This window comes from Corvus cornix, chromosome 1A (assembly GCF_000738735.6).
Source record: "Corvus cornix cornix isolate S_Up_H32 chromosome 1A, ASM73873v5, whole genome shotgun sequence".
NCBI classification, from domain to species: domain Eukaryota; kingdom Metazoa; phylum Chordata; class Aves; order Passeriformes; family Corvidae; genus Corvus; species Corvus cornix.
In genome coordinates this window covers 9,323,020-9,336,836 of record NC_047057.1, presented here as the reverse complement: position 1 = coordinate 9,336,836, position 13,817 = coordinate 9,323,020, and the positions used below count along the sequence as shown (strand labels likewise).

The following is a 13,817-nucleotide window of genomic DNA, read 5'->3' as shown; positions in this document are numbered from 1 at the left end:
ATTAAGATTTGCAAAGCAGAAGGATTTTCCTGGTTAAGTCAAATATATTTCTCATGCTGGTGACAACTGCAGGAAATCAAATTTAAGGTCAATAAAAAATTAATTAAGCAGGGACACTATCTATGGGGTGATTTTTTCTAGATATAGAGCAGGCATGAAATCTCATTTACTCACTGTCCATGCTGTTACATTCAAGCTAGAACCAATGGAATCTCCAGGACACAATTCCTTCTCACATATAAGTTGAGAACAGGAATTCACTTGATTTCCCTATTATTTTACTAACACAAGGCATCCAAAACTTAATATAATGTGTAATTTTAACACTAATTTAGGATGTCTAATTTTATTTTTTCTATAATTTTAACTAATAATGTGACTATCTTAAAGTTCTCATAATATTCATATTCCTATATATTCACAGGTAAAGTAGTTAATATGTATAAATAGTATAAAAATATTAGCATCCTTTTTTTATTATTTAGATGCTTCGGGTGTAATACTAGTCCAAATAAAACCAGTATACTGATTCCAAAAGGCTAAAGGGAATTTGAGGTAATTAGTAATCTCACTGTATATACATCTTTAGGTTTCCTTAAAAAATCAGATTTACTGTTATAACCAGATTGAGAACATGTTAAGGTCAACTATTACCTTGGACTGCAATTACTGCTGAACAAAATCTTGTCAAAATGCAAACTCAGATCAAGCCAGATACTAAGTAAGAAGGTGAAGCATCATGTTGCTTGACTAGCAAGCTGAAAAATCAGTAAAGATCCGCTAGATATCTTGCAAGATATGCAACAATCTGAGAGATTTAGTGAGCCTTTGCAAATTAGGAATGAAACCAAAGGTATTTTATATTCAGGATGTTGTCCAAGGAGTTGAGCACTTCTATTTGGATTCAACTAAATGACGCTGAAGCAATGTACAAAGTATGTATTTGGTATGTTCAGGCTGACTGTGCTGAAACCAGTAAAATGCTGGTTGCTGAGATTTTTATTTCAAATAAAGCAAAATAACAGCCTGAACAACTAAGCCTTCTTTCATCACCAGAAGAAAGATTACTAGGAAATACTAAATATAACATCTCCTGGCACCACCCTCCCAGCTCAGTAGCTGCTCTGTTACGCTCTTCTTACTCCGTTTATTTTCTATTGTCCCAAGAACTCATTTTAACTGCAAACAAGAGTCATATAATCCTATTTGGTCATTTCTAACATGGAATGTAAATACTGTTCTTCCATAAAGAACCATAGGAATATAAACAGTATCATAGCATCATACAATCATAGAATGGTTTGGGTTAGAAGGGACATTACAGATTACTTAGTTCCAACCTCCATGCCATGGGCGAAGACACCTTATCTGAAAACATCTGTAACAGGCAGTGTTGCTACCAAAATCTCCTTCCATCCTGCTCTGTATATGCAAAACAGAACATGCTTACTGGCATTGCCATCTCTTTGGACCTCCAAAGCTAACCAGCAAACTCCAGGCTTCTTTGGAAACAAGTTCACATGATAAACTATGAGCGCTTGAATTGAAAGGCTCTAAAGATGCAACTGCCTTTTGGCATTCCCAATCTCTATTTCTTCTTTGTCTTTGCCAAGCCCTATGTAGCTGTTTTTGCTTTTTAATTTGTTTTGAGCCATGTTGTCAGCTTGTTTTGGAAGATTTTGTAATCTAAGATTTCATTATCGTCTTTCCTTCAGCTCTGAACAGTCTGTCACTTGCCATACTCATCATGCTGAGCTACCCACGTCTGCTTTTGATTTTCGGCTGCCAACTGAGAAGGCCAAGGTCTAGATTTGTTTTTTCCCCTCTTTTATACTCTTTTCCTAGTCAGCAACTATTTATTGGTTTTCAACAACATACAGTAAGGTGCTGATCTTAATGGGTCTGAGTGACTTCAAATACTACTGAAAATAAATGGATACCAAGGACATAGAGCCTTTCACAGGAACAGACCAAAAGGTTAAAAAATGTAAATAGCTTACCATGAAATACTTCTACAGACTGAACAATTATACAGATAATTGTTTTAAAAAGTGGTGTGCCTAACTGGAAGACCAAAAATAATTTAAATACACAACTTGTTACCTGAAAGTTGACTTGTAATGAGATGTGTGACCTTGTTAGAAGTAGCTAATCTTATCACATTGATTAATGGAAAAGCCCTGGTCTAATTTTTCAACAGATGCTTAGGCTAAATGTTTTTGTTGAAAAATTGAATATTTACTTGAAAGAGGTCTGACAGGCTCCAATGGCAAGTGTAGGGAATGGTCTCAATGAAATGTCCTGCCTGAATTTAGAAATAGGTCCTTCAAACACAAATGTACTTTAAAACATACATTGCTTATTCAATTTCATTCAACTAACCCAGAATTCCGTGCAAATCCACGTAAACATATCCCCTGGGTAGTGTTCAGGATTTTGTCCCAGTACATTTTTCCATTCAAAATTATCCTAATAAGATAATAATGAATAATCTTTGTGTAGAAAAAGGAAGAAATTAATGCTGTTTTTAAATTGTTTATATCTATTTTCAAATATCTTTATTATGTAAAGCAACCAACTACTAAAGAAATATGAAAGAGACAGCATGAAGGAAGAGGGCACTTGAGGGGGAAAGGACACACTGAGATGACAGGATGCCAAGGCTGCAAGGTGTCTATTATCTTAAGCAGAAGTATGGCAAAAGTTCTTTATTCTCCAACAGGCATATGAAAAACTACTAGAGAGGCAATTTGAGAAAATAGGAAAATCCAGTATGCAATAAAGTGAGTCTGTAGTAACAAATAAATAGTAATCATATCCTTAAATTATATTCTGTATGTTGTTACAATTTTTCAAGACTGCAAATTTTGGAATATCCACAAAAAGCCACTCTCTAAGTATATTCAAATCCACATGTGACTACGTAATACTTTTTCCAGCCTTTCCTTTTTGTTATCTATCTTCCTCACTTTAAAACTGAATGCAACGTTTGTGAAGGTGATACTACTTTAAAAATAGTAACAACTACAGCACTGGATAACATGACAATGCACATGCTAAAATTAAAGTATAGAAGATATATTTCGATCCATTAACCTACTCATGACTTTACAAGCAGTTTCTTGGTAATCAACCATGATAAATTTATCAATATGGATATATTCAATAGTATCCAGATTTATTACCTTTCCTTTTAATATATCAGCTATCATGGTTAGTATTTTGCAGAATAAAATACTTTGAATCTTAACTTTTATGTCCTGTCCACCTAAAATTTAACAACTTTATTTTACTTTCTTCTCAAAGAATCAAATCAATGAATTATTTTTAGAGTGTAGATTTATAAGGATTCATCATGTAAGTCTTGTAAAGTGCAGTAACACAGGGATATAATTTTTAACCAGTAGAGGTTAAAAAAACCCCATAAGTCAGAGCTATGCTGCTGTAAACACAGCGAAATTCACAGCTGTGTTATTACAGGCTGGAAATACAAGACATTCTGAAATATGAGGACCCATTATTAAATAATTAGCTTTACAAAAAACAAATTTCTTTTGCAATATCGCAAAGCTGAAAACTAGATTTCTTTCCAGGGGGAAATCTTTCAGAACTCTGTTGATAATAAACATATTAGACCTCTTAGATATTAAAACCAAGACAAAATAACAAGACAGTCCAAAAAATTTAATGAGTAGAGGGTTGTTTCCACACAAAATATTTCACTCAGCCCAAGTGAAAAAAATTACAGTCTGCAGATATTTTATTTCAAGTCCTCATAATCTGTGTGGGTCGAGTAAAGAATAAACAAACTCTTGTTATCCTAATACATTATTTTTGTGTCATAGAAGATATGTCTGTATGCATCAGGCACTTGTTCTTGGCAATATATGTTAATTATTTTCTGCAGTTTATATTATACTGCCGGCTTTAAATCACCTTATCCTCATCTTTAAGGACTTGCACAAGTCTGAGCTCTGCACGTCCACTTTCAGCCCAGACAACACTATCAGATGTCAAAGGGGCACGGAGGTGGAGGCAGAAGTTGCCTGCACAGTCACATTGGCTCTTCTACAGCTTTGCACAGGGTCACAGAGGGTGTCACCTGCACAGCTCAGAGCAGAGCTGGCAGCTTGTGTCAGACAGAGACAGAAGGAAAAGGGGGTAGACCATAGTTTCCCTTCCCTTCTCCCCTTCTTCTTCTTTCCTCGCTCTAGATCTCAACACAATGAACTGAAAAGAACAACTGAAAACAAAATAAGGGAAACTTGTTTGAGGAGAGGAGAAAAAAGAATTGACAAACTCTTAGGACAACAAAGGAATTTTCCAAACCTCTCACACTTTCATTTAAAGTAGGTTTTAAGATCCTTTAGACAGAACATCTTTAACTTTTTTTACACTATTCACACAAATTGTTATTTTCTTGTTAGATATAAATTACTTCAAGGAATTTAGCACTTTTTTTTTTCTAGCAGCCCACTTAAATCATCATATCTACTTGTTTAACAAACTGAAACACACCTAAATATTTACTGGTGGGCATTAAAATTGTCTTATATTTTTAATATGTCAAATAATGAAGATCTACTCATATTCAGTGTTCTGCTTAGCAGTCTGTATTGCAAAAATACAAAGGCCACCATTAGCTATTTCTACCATAAAAACATTGCAATCTTACTGCAGAGCTAACTTTTCCCTCTTGGTACGAAAGGGTTCAATATTAATTGCTATTCCAAACTGTGCATAAGAGAGAAAATATGGCAAAAGAAATGGAAAGGGATTTGAGGAGCAGCAGCAATCATCTGTTCTCCAAAACACATTTTGGCAGTATGTACAGCTTAACCATTTATTACTCAGTCAAGCAGCCTAATGAACACCAGAATCTCAGGACCTCTTATAAAGCCCAGGACAATTCTGGATGCACACCACATGGCTGGTCATGAAAGCTGCAGTGAGAGGCAGCTATGCTGACTGGTAATGATAATCAGCATTCTGTTATTAGAAATGTATTTTTCACACTTTTATTTTTTAAAAAACTATGCAAATTAATGCTATACAGTTTGGGAAAAGAAAGTAAAAAGGAACACAAAGGCATTTTGGCATCTTTCAGTTTAAGCTCCAGAGTTTTCAAAATCAAAGGGAAGGACGATCTCCTCATTGTATGATATTCTATTTTGTTGAAGCCAAAACAAAGATCAACTTAACTAGGTATCCTGAATTTGGCTTCTGGTATGGCTTTTCACAGCTCACTGTAATACTACGAATTCTAAACAAGTAGAAGGTCATATCCTTTGAGTATTTAAGAAGGCTGAATCATGTCAGAGGTCCATGCAGATGAACTTCTGGTTATTAGAACAGAAACGACACAATATAGAAAATTTGGCAGTCAGTGGTGCCCAACAGGGTCACTGTAAAAAAAGCCCACAGCCATGGGTTAGGGCCATGCCTAACACCTGTGTTGTTTTATTGAAAACCCAAACTCAGGATTTTTTAGGTTTGCTTCTTTTTTAAAAAGAGCATGAACAATACCAACAGAAAAAAGGAAATAAATTAACCATTTCCTGGACTTAAATAGGAAAAAAGAATTTTTGATATATTTTATTCCATTTAAAAAGAAATAATTTCTTTAATAAAGAAATAACATACTAAAATGTGATTTTGTTTTGAGGAATGTGGTTTTCATGAGGAATTCTGTGTCAATACAACACCCTGATGTAGTCATGTTTTAGAAATATAGGGGTTCTTTTGTAATTAAATATATCTTTAAATATTTATTCAATAAAGGTGAAGTAGGCTGGAAAAGAGAATTTTTAAAAGATATCAATTAGAAGCTAAATTTCTGTATCTAAAAAATACAAATCTAATAGATCATGAGACAGATCTATTCAGTGCATTTCTGTAGTGAAGTACAGATGATAATCATGAAGTTTGGGATTCTCTGGAAGCATGGTTAAAACTGAAACAGAGAAAACTAGAATGTCTGCATGGGTACAGGTATTCAGTGTTAATACATTTACGCATGAAAGAAAGTTGGCAGTGGAAATTAAAATACTGTTTCTGCCAAAATTAGATCTATAGCAAAATAAAACTATTTGGAAGTAAAAATAGCACCTAGTAAGAGAAGATCACCACAAAAATATGAAGAAAATTTCTTTCCAAAGGATCATAAAGTAAACCCTATAACTTCTTTTCAGCTCTGTAACAAATTACTGTATAGGATAAAAGGCTTCACCAAGACAAAGAGAAAATTTCCATCATGAATTGCTAGTGAGTTGTGATTGTTTGCTTCAATTTAGTATTTAATTTCCCCAGGTTAAGTGATTAGAATAGATGTAAAATACTTAATATATATGTCTAAGCTGTAAAAGTACTTAAACTGATAGCTGAGAAAATTCTTCAACACAAAATAACAAATAGGAATTTAAAAATTAATATCTGTTCTTTCCAAGTTGAGAGAAATAACAAAGCCTAGTACAATTCAAACAGTAGACCAAAAATTTGGGGTGTCATTTTTTATAAAAGTTCCTCCAAATATTTCTAGATAAAAATTTATTTTTCAAAAAGATTAAAAAAAATTATTCCAGTAAACGAGCTGTCAAGTATCAAAAATCTCATGATGCTGTATTTCAGTCAGCTCTCACACTAATATATACAAATAAATAAAATCAATCATATTGACTGTAAACAGCTAACCCTTGATTCATCTCAAATAAACGTTTTTTGGTTCTGAGGTAGAATATTTCAGAAAACCCACTTTCAGTAGAAATTTGTGTTTAGACAACTACATCTCTATGAAAGCCTAGGGTATTTAGGGTCTAAATTTACTTCTGAAAATAAAAATTTTGCTTTCTTATTTTGCAGAAACATTTGAAAATTCTATTTCAATATCTTAAGGTAAGACAATGCAAGTCTAGAAGAGTACCTGGAATTACAACATAGGTGTGTTTTATTTCAGGTTTGACATTATTTCTTTTCCCATTAAGAACCTTATGCCACTTTTAGCAATTAGTTAGTCTTGGATAAATTGTCTAGGCCAAGATGGATTCTCAAATACTCAGCTTGAGAGTATGGTACTGTATCATTTTGTGATGCATCATTATTAGGCAGATTACTTTAAATCTGCATTGATAATTCCTTACTACACCTGTATTTTCAAAATAGCATGTACCTAATCAATTTAGTCTTTCAAGGAGGAAAAAATTACCCTTGGCTACAAAAAAGTCTTTCCCTACTCTACTTTATTATCTTAAATTTTGATAACTTTAGACAGAAGTCATGATCAGCTTGGTGTCAAGTGGATATGCTAGACCATCCATCCAATTTAACTAATGGTACTAATCCCAGTACAAAATATAAGTACCTCCTTGAACTGGAGGATGCTGTTCAAGTTGTTTGGCCTTCTTGATTGTAACAGAAACAAGCTTTTTCAGCAAGCCAGAAAAGCCATTTCTTTTTGCTGCTTATTTAAATAAGAATTTAATTCAGGGAGCTTTAGCAAGCTACTTGTGGGGAAAAACCCAACTGTAATTGTCAGAGCATAAAAAGCAATACTGACCCTAGAGTTCTTTACTTAAGTTTCTGCATCAGTATTTTCCTTCCAGGTTTAAAATTGAACCAACCAGGCAGTACTTAGGGACTTTGCTGCAACTAACATTTGCTTTATAGTTACCCCAAGCCATAGTCTTTGGTATTTAAAACAGGCTGACACTGAAATTCATTTAAAGGTCTACTTCGCTCATCACATTTTCACAAATAACTCACTGATTAAAATAAGAGAAAATACCAAAAAAATAAAAAAAAGGAAGAAGTTACAGTAATCTTACATGCCATCTGCACGGGACATACATAGATAGTATCTGTTTCCAAATTTAAAGGTGTGAACAAACACAAAATCAGAGAGTTGAAACAATTGATTTTCGATCTCCGATGTAGTAGACCTGCACTATTCATTTATCCCTTACAATAAACCAGGAGAAAAAGAGTTCTGAATAGCTTCAGTTTTAAAGCTATCACAAAAAATATACCAAGAGCACTAATCCTAAATTATGATGAAACAATTAATTTAAGTAATAAAAGTGTCCTGACTGTCTGTAACTGCTATTTAAATACAAAAAAAGCACACAAACTTTTTATTGTGTCTTTGGATATTTAAAGAATGTGGATGGAGAGTGCCAAAATATTTACACAAGATTTATCAATATCTAGATTCCTTAATAAAACTTATTATCCACACATAAGACCTTCAATGAATAAATGATAACACACTCTTTCCTAGTTTATTTGAATTGGGTTTTTTGGGTTTTTTTTGGAGGAGGAATATTGTCATTGTCATGGTTTCATTTCCCATTATTTCTAAGGTTTTTATTCACGGAATCATAGAATGTATTGGGTTGGATCAGACCTTGAAGATCACCTAGTTCCAACACCCCTGCCATGTGCAGGAACACCTTCCACTAGACTGCTGCTCCCAAAGAATATTTTTTCTTTTCTTAGCCTGAGATACACAATAAACGCAGAAACTGTACAAAATTTTAAAAATTTATCAAGGAAATAATATTCTGGTCAAGATAAAAATCACTGTAGCATCTAACTTGAATTTTTTGAATGATTTCTAGAAGTTTTTATTGCCCTCAAGTGATATACTGGAGTACAATAACATCAAAATGCTTTGTCAATAACTGATTATTTACATATATGTTGCATTACTAGAAAGGCAAAATTTACGTCCACTGCCAAACTTGCTATCAAATAATATATAATAAACACAAGAGTTTAAAAGCAGAAAAATTTTGACTGCCATGAAAGGGGAGTATGAAGAAACAGCATTTATATTTTATAATTACTAAGGTATATGAACCATCAATTACTTGTAACTCAGTATTTATGCCTGGTTTAATGGCTTCAGAGCAGGGAAGCCCTTCTTTCTTGCTGGTTGCTGTCCAAATATATTCAAAGTTATGTTGTTATGTTCACGACACATTACATTCAACCTGACACTTTAATCAACTCTTCCATGCTAACCAAGTAGTGCCAAGTGGAAGCAGTATTTCCATTTCTGATTTAAAGGGAGTAAAGCAGGAATAACCACACAGAAAAAAGCAAATCTGGTTTGTGTGTTTTGCCTAACACCTTACCTCAAACCATAACACCAGTACAGACATTCACCTAGAGGAATCACTGCACCAGATGGAGAGAGTGGAGCTCAGACAGCGAGGGCATGTGGTGGCATCCACTGAGAAGATTAACCTCGCTTTCCTTGCGCCAGAGATTTCCTCTTACTTCTGGCCTGCAGTTCCTATATTCTGCTTAGGGATAAGCAGGGTACAGTTTTAATGAGGATTTAGAAATAAGACTTCAGCTATTACTAACAGGAGATGCATGACTAATTCCCAGTGCATGTGGTAGATAGAGGACCTGAGGGTCTGTTCTGTTTTCAGCTGCAGATTGATTTTATTTCAAAACCTAAATAGGCCTCTTGAAAAATACTAAATTAAAAGTCTGATTTGGGTCTATTTTATTGGGATTGCCCTCTCTCTCCAATCCTCAGAAAGAGGCAAGTAAATTAACTCCCTAGACTTTCTCCTGTCTCTGCACAGGTTTTGCCATCAGATCCAGGGAAAGAAAAGAAATCAAAAAACAACTAACTTTCATAAAGTTTATTTCTACAATGAAAGAAGTCACAAAGTAAGAGCCTGGATGTAGTAAATGAATATTTTGTAATGATATATTTGTATATATTTTTAGAGTGAAATACAAGGAACTACTTCACAAGAAGCTCATCACTGTAATTCAAATGAAGTAAATCGCTATATATGTAAGAAGAGAAAGGATATTGTTTTATAGGACACACTAGATTTCAGTTTAAATAGGTTGTGCACCATTACAGAATGACTAGACAAAACAGTTTCCCATTTTCAAAAATCTAAGTGGACACGAATTCATAATTGGATTCAATTTTAAAAATCATAAATGATCATAAATAATAACTATAATAAAAATGAAACCTAAATAGGAAAGACTTTAATGGACAACATATTGATTATCTTAAAGGACTTTTCCAACCTTAATGATTCTATGATTCTATGGTTAAGAGTCAAATTCCCAGTTTCATACAGAAAATAATCAATTAACATGAAAAAGCGTGATTGAGAGGCTCACATGAAAATTCAGATCACATGTGGCTCCAACAGTAATTGTCCCTCTTCCCTAGAGACAACAACCTGCTGCTGTAATAGGCAAGAGAAGTGAAAACCAATCTCAAGGAGGAATAGGCAAGTCAAATATCTAGTCATTGAAAACTGTTCTGTGAGATCCAGAGTGATTCTTTCTTTCTCTTGGCATCCTGCAAAGCATATACAATAAAGGAGAAAAAATGAAACCTGCTTGACAAGGTGTAAGTAATTCAGTCAAAAAAAATTGGCTTTCAAGCAATAAAACTTGTGAACTGTGTCTCATCCACTCTTTCTCAGGATTCGTTGTAATATTTGTGTTGCAAATGCTTCCTAACAGATTGGGATTTAGACAAGGAATTTTCAACTGTACAGCTGCACGCTGTTATAGTGGACACTGAAACCTCTACCAAGAAATGACAGGTTAGCTCCCATGAACAGGCAGAAAAATGACAGCAGTGATTAAGATATGTTATCAGTCTTTCTAGGGTTATAAAAATTGCTTGTAGATCATAATGTGAGAAGAAAAACATTAAATTCTACTTTGGGAAATCTGTTGGTGAATGACTACCTCACAATTGCTTACTGTGCTTCAGATGACACATGAACTTTGTAACTGTAAAATAAAACGCGGTGAACATTTTGTGTTTATTGACATGAAATCTGTCACTTTTAGGTATTCTCAAGCTGTTATCTCTGAAAATTCCATCTGTAACCAAAAGTTACCCAGACACACAACAACATGATTTTTCTGACATGGAATTACAGACTCCTGGTAATTTTCCAGGCTTCCACTTCTCTGGTAATTAATATAAAAACCAAAGGCAAAGAATTACAAACCGTATATATTGTACATGCAGTTACCTCTCTCCAGAAATGTGTATTTCTGTCTGTTATTTTAATTTTATTAGATACTAAAGTTGTACCTTTCCTATGGAAATCATAATCTGTCTTCCTTTTCAGGTTTAAGGGCTGTACAGTAACATTACATAGTATACATTTTTAAGGGATATATATCCTTAGGAATTCCATTTACAATGTTAAATTCAACACAAGAAAACATTTTATGTACTGTTATGATGAAAATCTTGTATCAAAGTTCACACAGCATTTACAAATATCCTAATAATTGGAGACGAGTTTTTACAACATTTTAACAGTGAAGTATCAATTCTCTTCAAAAAAAGCAGAGGAAATGGCTGTCACTTCTCTGTAATCCTACAATTACGGTGCACTTTAGCACTCATTAAAGCCACAATCCCAGAATAATCTTCTAGGTCTGTCAGTCAAGCTCACCATATAAGAATATGAGCTACTATGATTCTTTCCCCCATCTTACTGACATTTCCATTTTCATCCCTGTGCCATTTATGGAAGCTGCACGCAACTGTGGCCATGAATTTTAAAAAGCTCAGGTCACACTAGGGTCTCGTTCCTCTTGATAAGACTTTAACAGAGGAAAAAGACTGCATACTTAAAATTAGGACCCTAAATAAAAAAAAAAAAAAAAAAATCAAAACTTAAAAATACAAATCCTATTTAATTTTTCTTCCCGCCTTTTAAAAGATATGCAGCCCCTTTGAATGCTGAAATGTCTTTTTATTGTACAAAGATTTTTGCTTGATGATGAGCACAGGGACTTATATACTTGAAATATAAATACTTAATTTTGAAATACAATTAAAGAATCCTCAGTAGTATATGCATATATATATTATTTTTTTCATAGTTTAGAAAGACTTTATGTACATTCTCTGTTAAAGGCTGTTACTGCAATTCTAGAAATACACTGGATGCAATATTGGTACTACCATCTCACACAGCATGTTATTTCCCTGAACTGTACCTGTTTTTGGGATACTCAAAAATGTTTTCGAACTCATCTCTGCCTGAGGCCAAACAGTGTGTAAAGAAGAGCTGTCAAGAATTGTTTCTATTAAATGTGAACAGCATGGAGAAAGAATGGATTAGAAAGTCAGAATATGTTAAGAGTTTTGTTTCACCTCCAGTTACACTGAAACTCAGATACAATCCTAATGAATTCCTTTAACTGTGGCACCTACCAATTCATAAAATGAATCATATCCCTAATACAACACATCTCTGAAGTAGCACTGAAAGAAGTAAAAGTGAATGTAACAGCAAACCTGTACTAAGAATGGATACAAAAATTGTTTTAAGAATAGGACAAAAATAATGACCTTAGTATTAAAATATAAATCACTTTGTTCTCATGCTACTTACAGCCTTCATAAATATCTGTTGGTATGTGGACTGCTGCATGTTGGTAAGATGTTTGCCGTCGGAAAACAGGATCGTCTTCAAACACTGGTCTGATTCTCTGGCTGCCAGATTCAGTTTCATTCTTTTCAGGCTTTTTAAAGAAAAACATGTAAAGGGCAAAATATTACAAAATGTGCTAAAAACAATGCCACTCACATTTGCTCTTTTTAGGTAAAAAAATCATAGCTTTTCTTTCATTGCTAACATTTTGCATTTGTGTATAAACACAATTAGTTGCTCTAGGCCAAAGAATAATTGTGTATAGTTTGCTTTTAATTTTGAATAATCCAATGCAATTCAGTGAAATTAAGACCTTCAAAAGAAAAGTAAGAGACTAACACCTTACACACCTAAATTTCATAACTGCATGGAATTTTTTACACCCATAACACAAGGCAAATAAATTACCTTTTATTACGTGTAATAATTTGCACCAAATCTTAAATATACTTTTTTTTTTCCCTTCTGCAGATTATATAGCAAATCACAAATCTAAAAATTATACCAGCCATATACATTTCATAAACAGATTTTTCAGAAACTGTGGCATACATCCAGACAAAGCAAGGAAATTAAGCCTTCTTAGAACTTCTGATTAAGTCAGGTTTTGTTCATTGGTTTATTTTAACCATGTCTCACTAAAACCTCATGTGCTGGCTAAACCTGCCCAAGGGGAAAGGTCCCCAAACACTCACCACCACCTGTCAGCTTTGGGTTCCCATCCTCTCTCACCTGTCTGCACCCTGATACGCATTTCTTGATTCCTTCCAATTCACTCAGTCAATTTGTACTAGTTCTTAAACATTTTGAAAAGCAGAGAATTTTTCTAACTCAGCTACAAAAATTGTATGAAGTGTGGAACCAAGGAAGTAGAGAAGGCCAAAAAAGAGGTGGGAATATCTTCACCTGTCTTAGCTGCAGCTGGAACAGGAGGCCCCATGGCATGGGTTGACTGCCACTTAAAGCAATAATATAGCATCTATGATGCTGAATGATTACTCAGGCCAGCAATTGCAGGCTATTACAAGGATATTTTTAATATTATAGAGTCATCAGTTTTTGAAAATTGCTATGCTTGGTAAATAGTGCTGACAATGAAGCACCTGCTGGTAAGTTGGGCATGTGTGTGCTGGCACCATTCTGTTTATTATCTTCTATTAAAGTACAGACAAAAAAATTTTAGCTTATCCACAATGTCATGTAATGAAACTGTTGGAACCCTGAGTTCAGAGAATTTCAGTCTTTCAGTGCTGACAGGCAATGATCCTCAGAAGCACACTGCATTTGACCTGATGATGACCTGAAGCCTGAAAGGCTTCCCAAATTATGTGATAGCACTGAGATTATTGCTGTGTGATTAAAAAGAAA

The 13,817-nt window shown here is 34.0% G+C and overlaps 1 protein-coding gene across 10 annotated transcripts in view; it reads right to left on the bottom strand.

The window, feature by feature from the left end:
- Positions 1-13,817, bottom strand: part of CACNA2D1 (calcium voltage-gated channel auxiliary subunit alpha2delta 1) — a 365,488-nt gene that overhangs the window by 142,041 nt on the left and 209,630 nt on the right. For all 10 annotated transcript variants that reach the window (XM_039570182.1, XM_039570172.1, XM_039570173.1 and 7 more), the window contains exon 6: positions 12,411-12,540. In XM_039570182.1, coding sequence (XP_039426116.1) covers positions 12,411-12,540 — 130 coding nt within the window. The remainder of the gene's footprint in view (positions 1-12,410; positions 12,541-13,817) is intronic.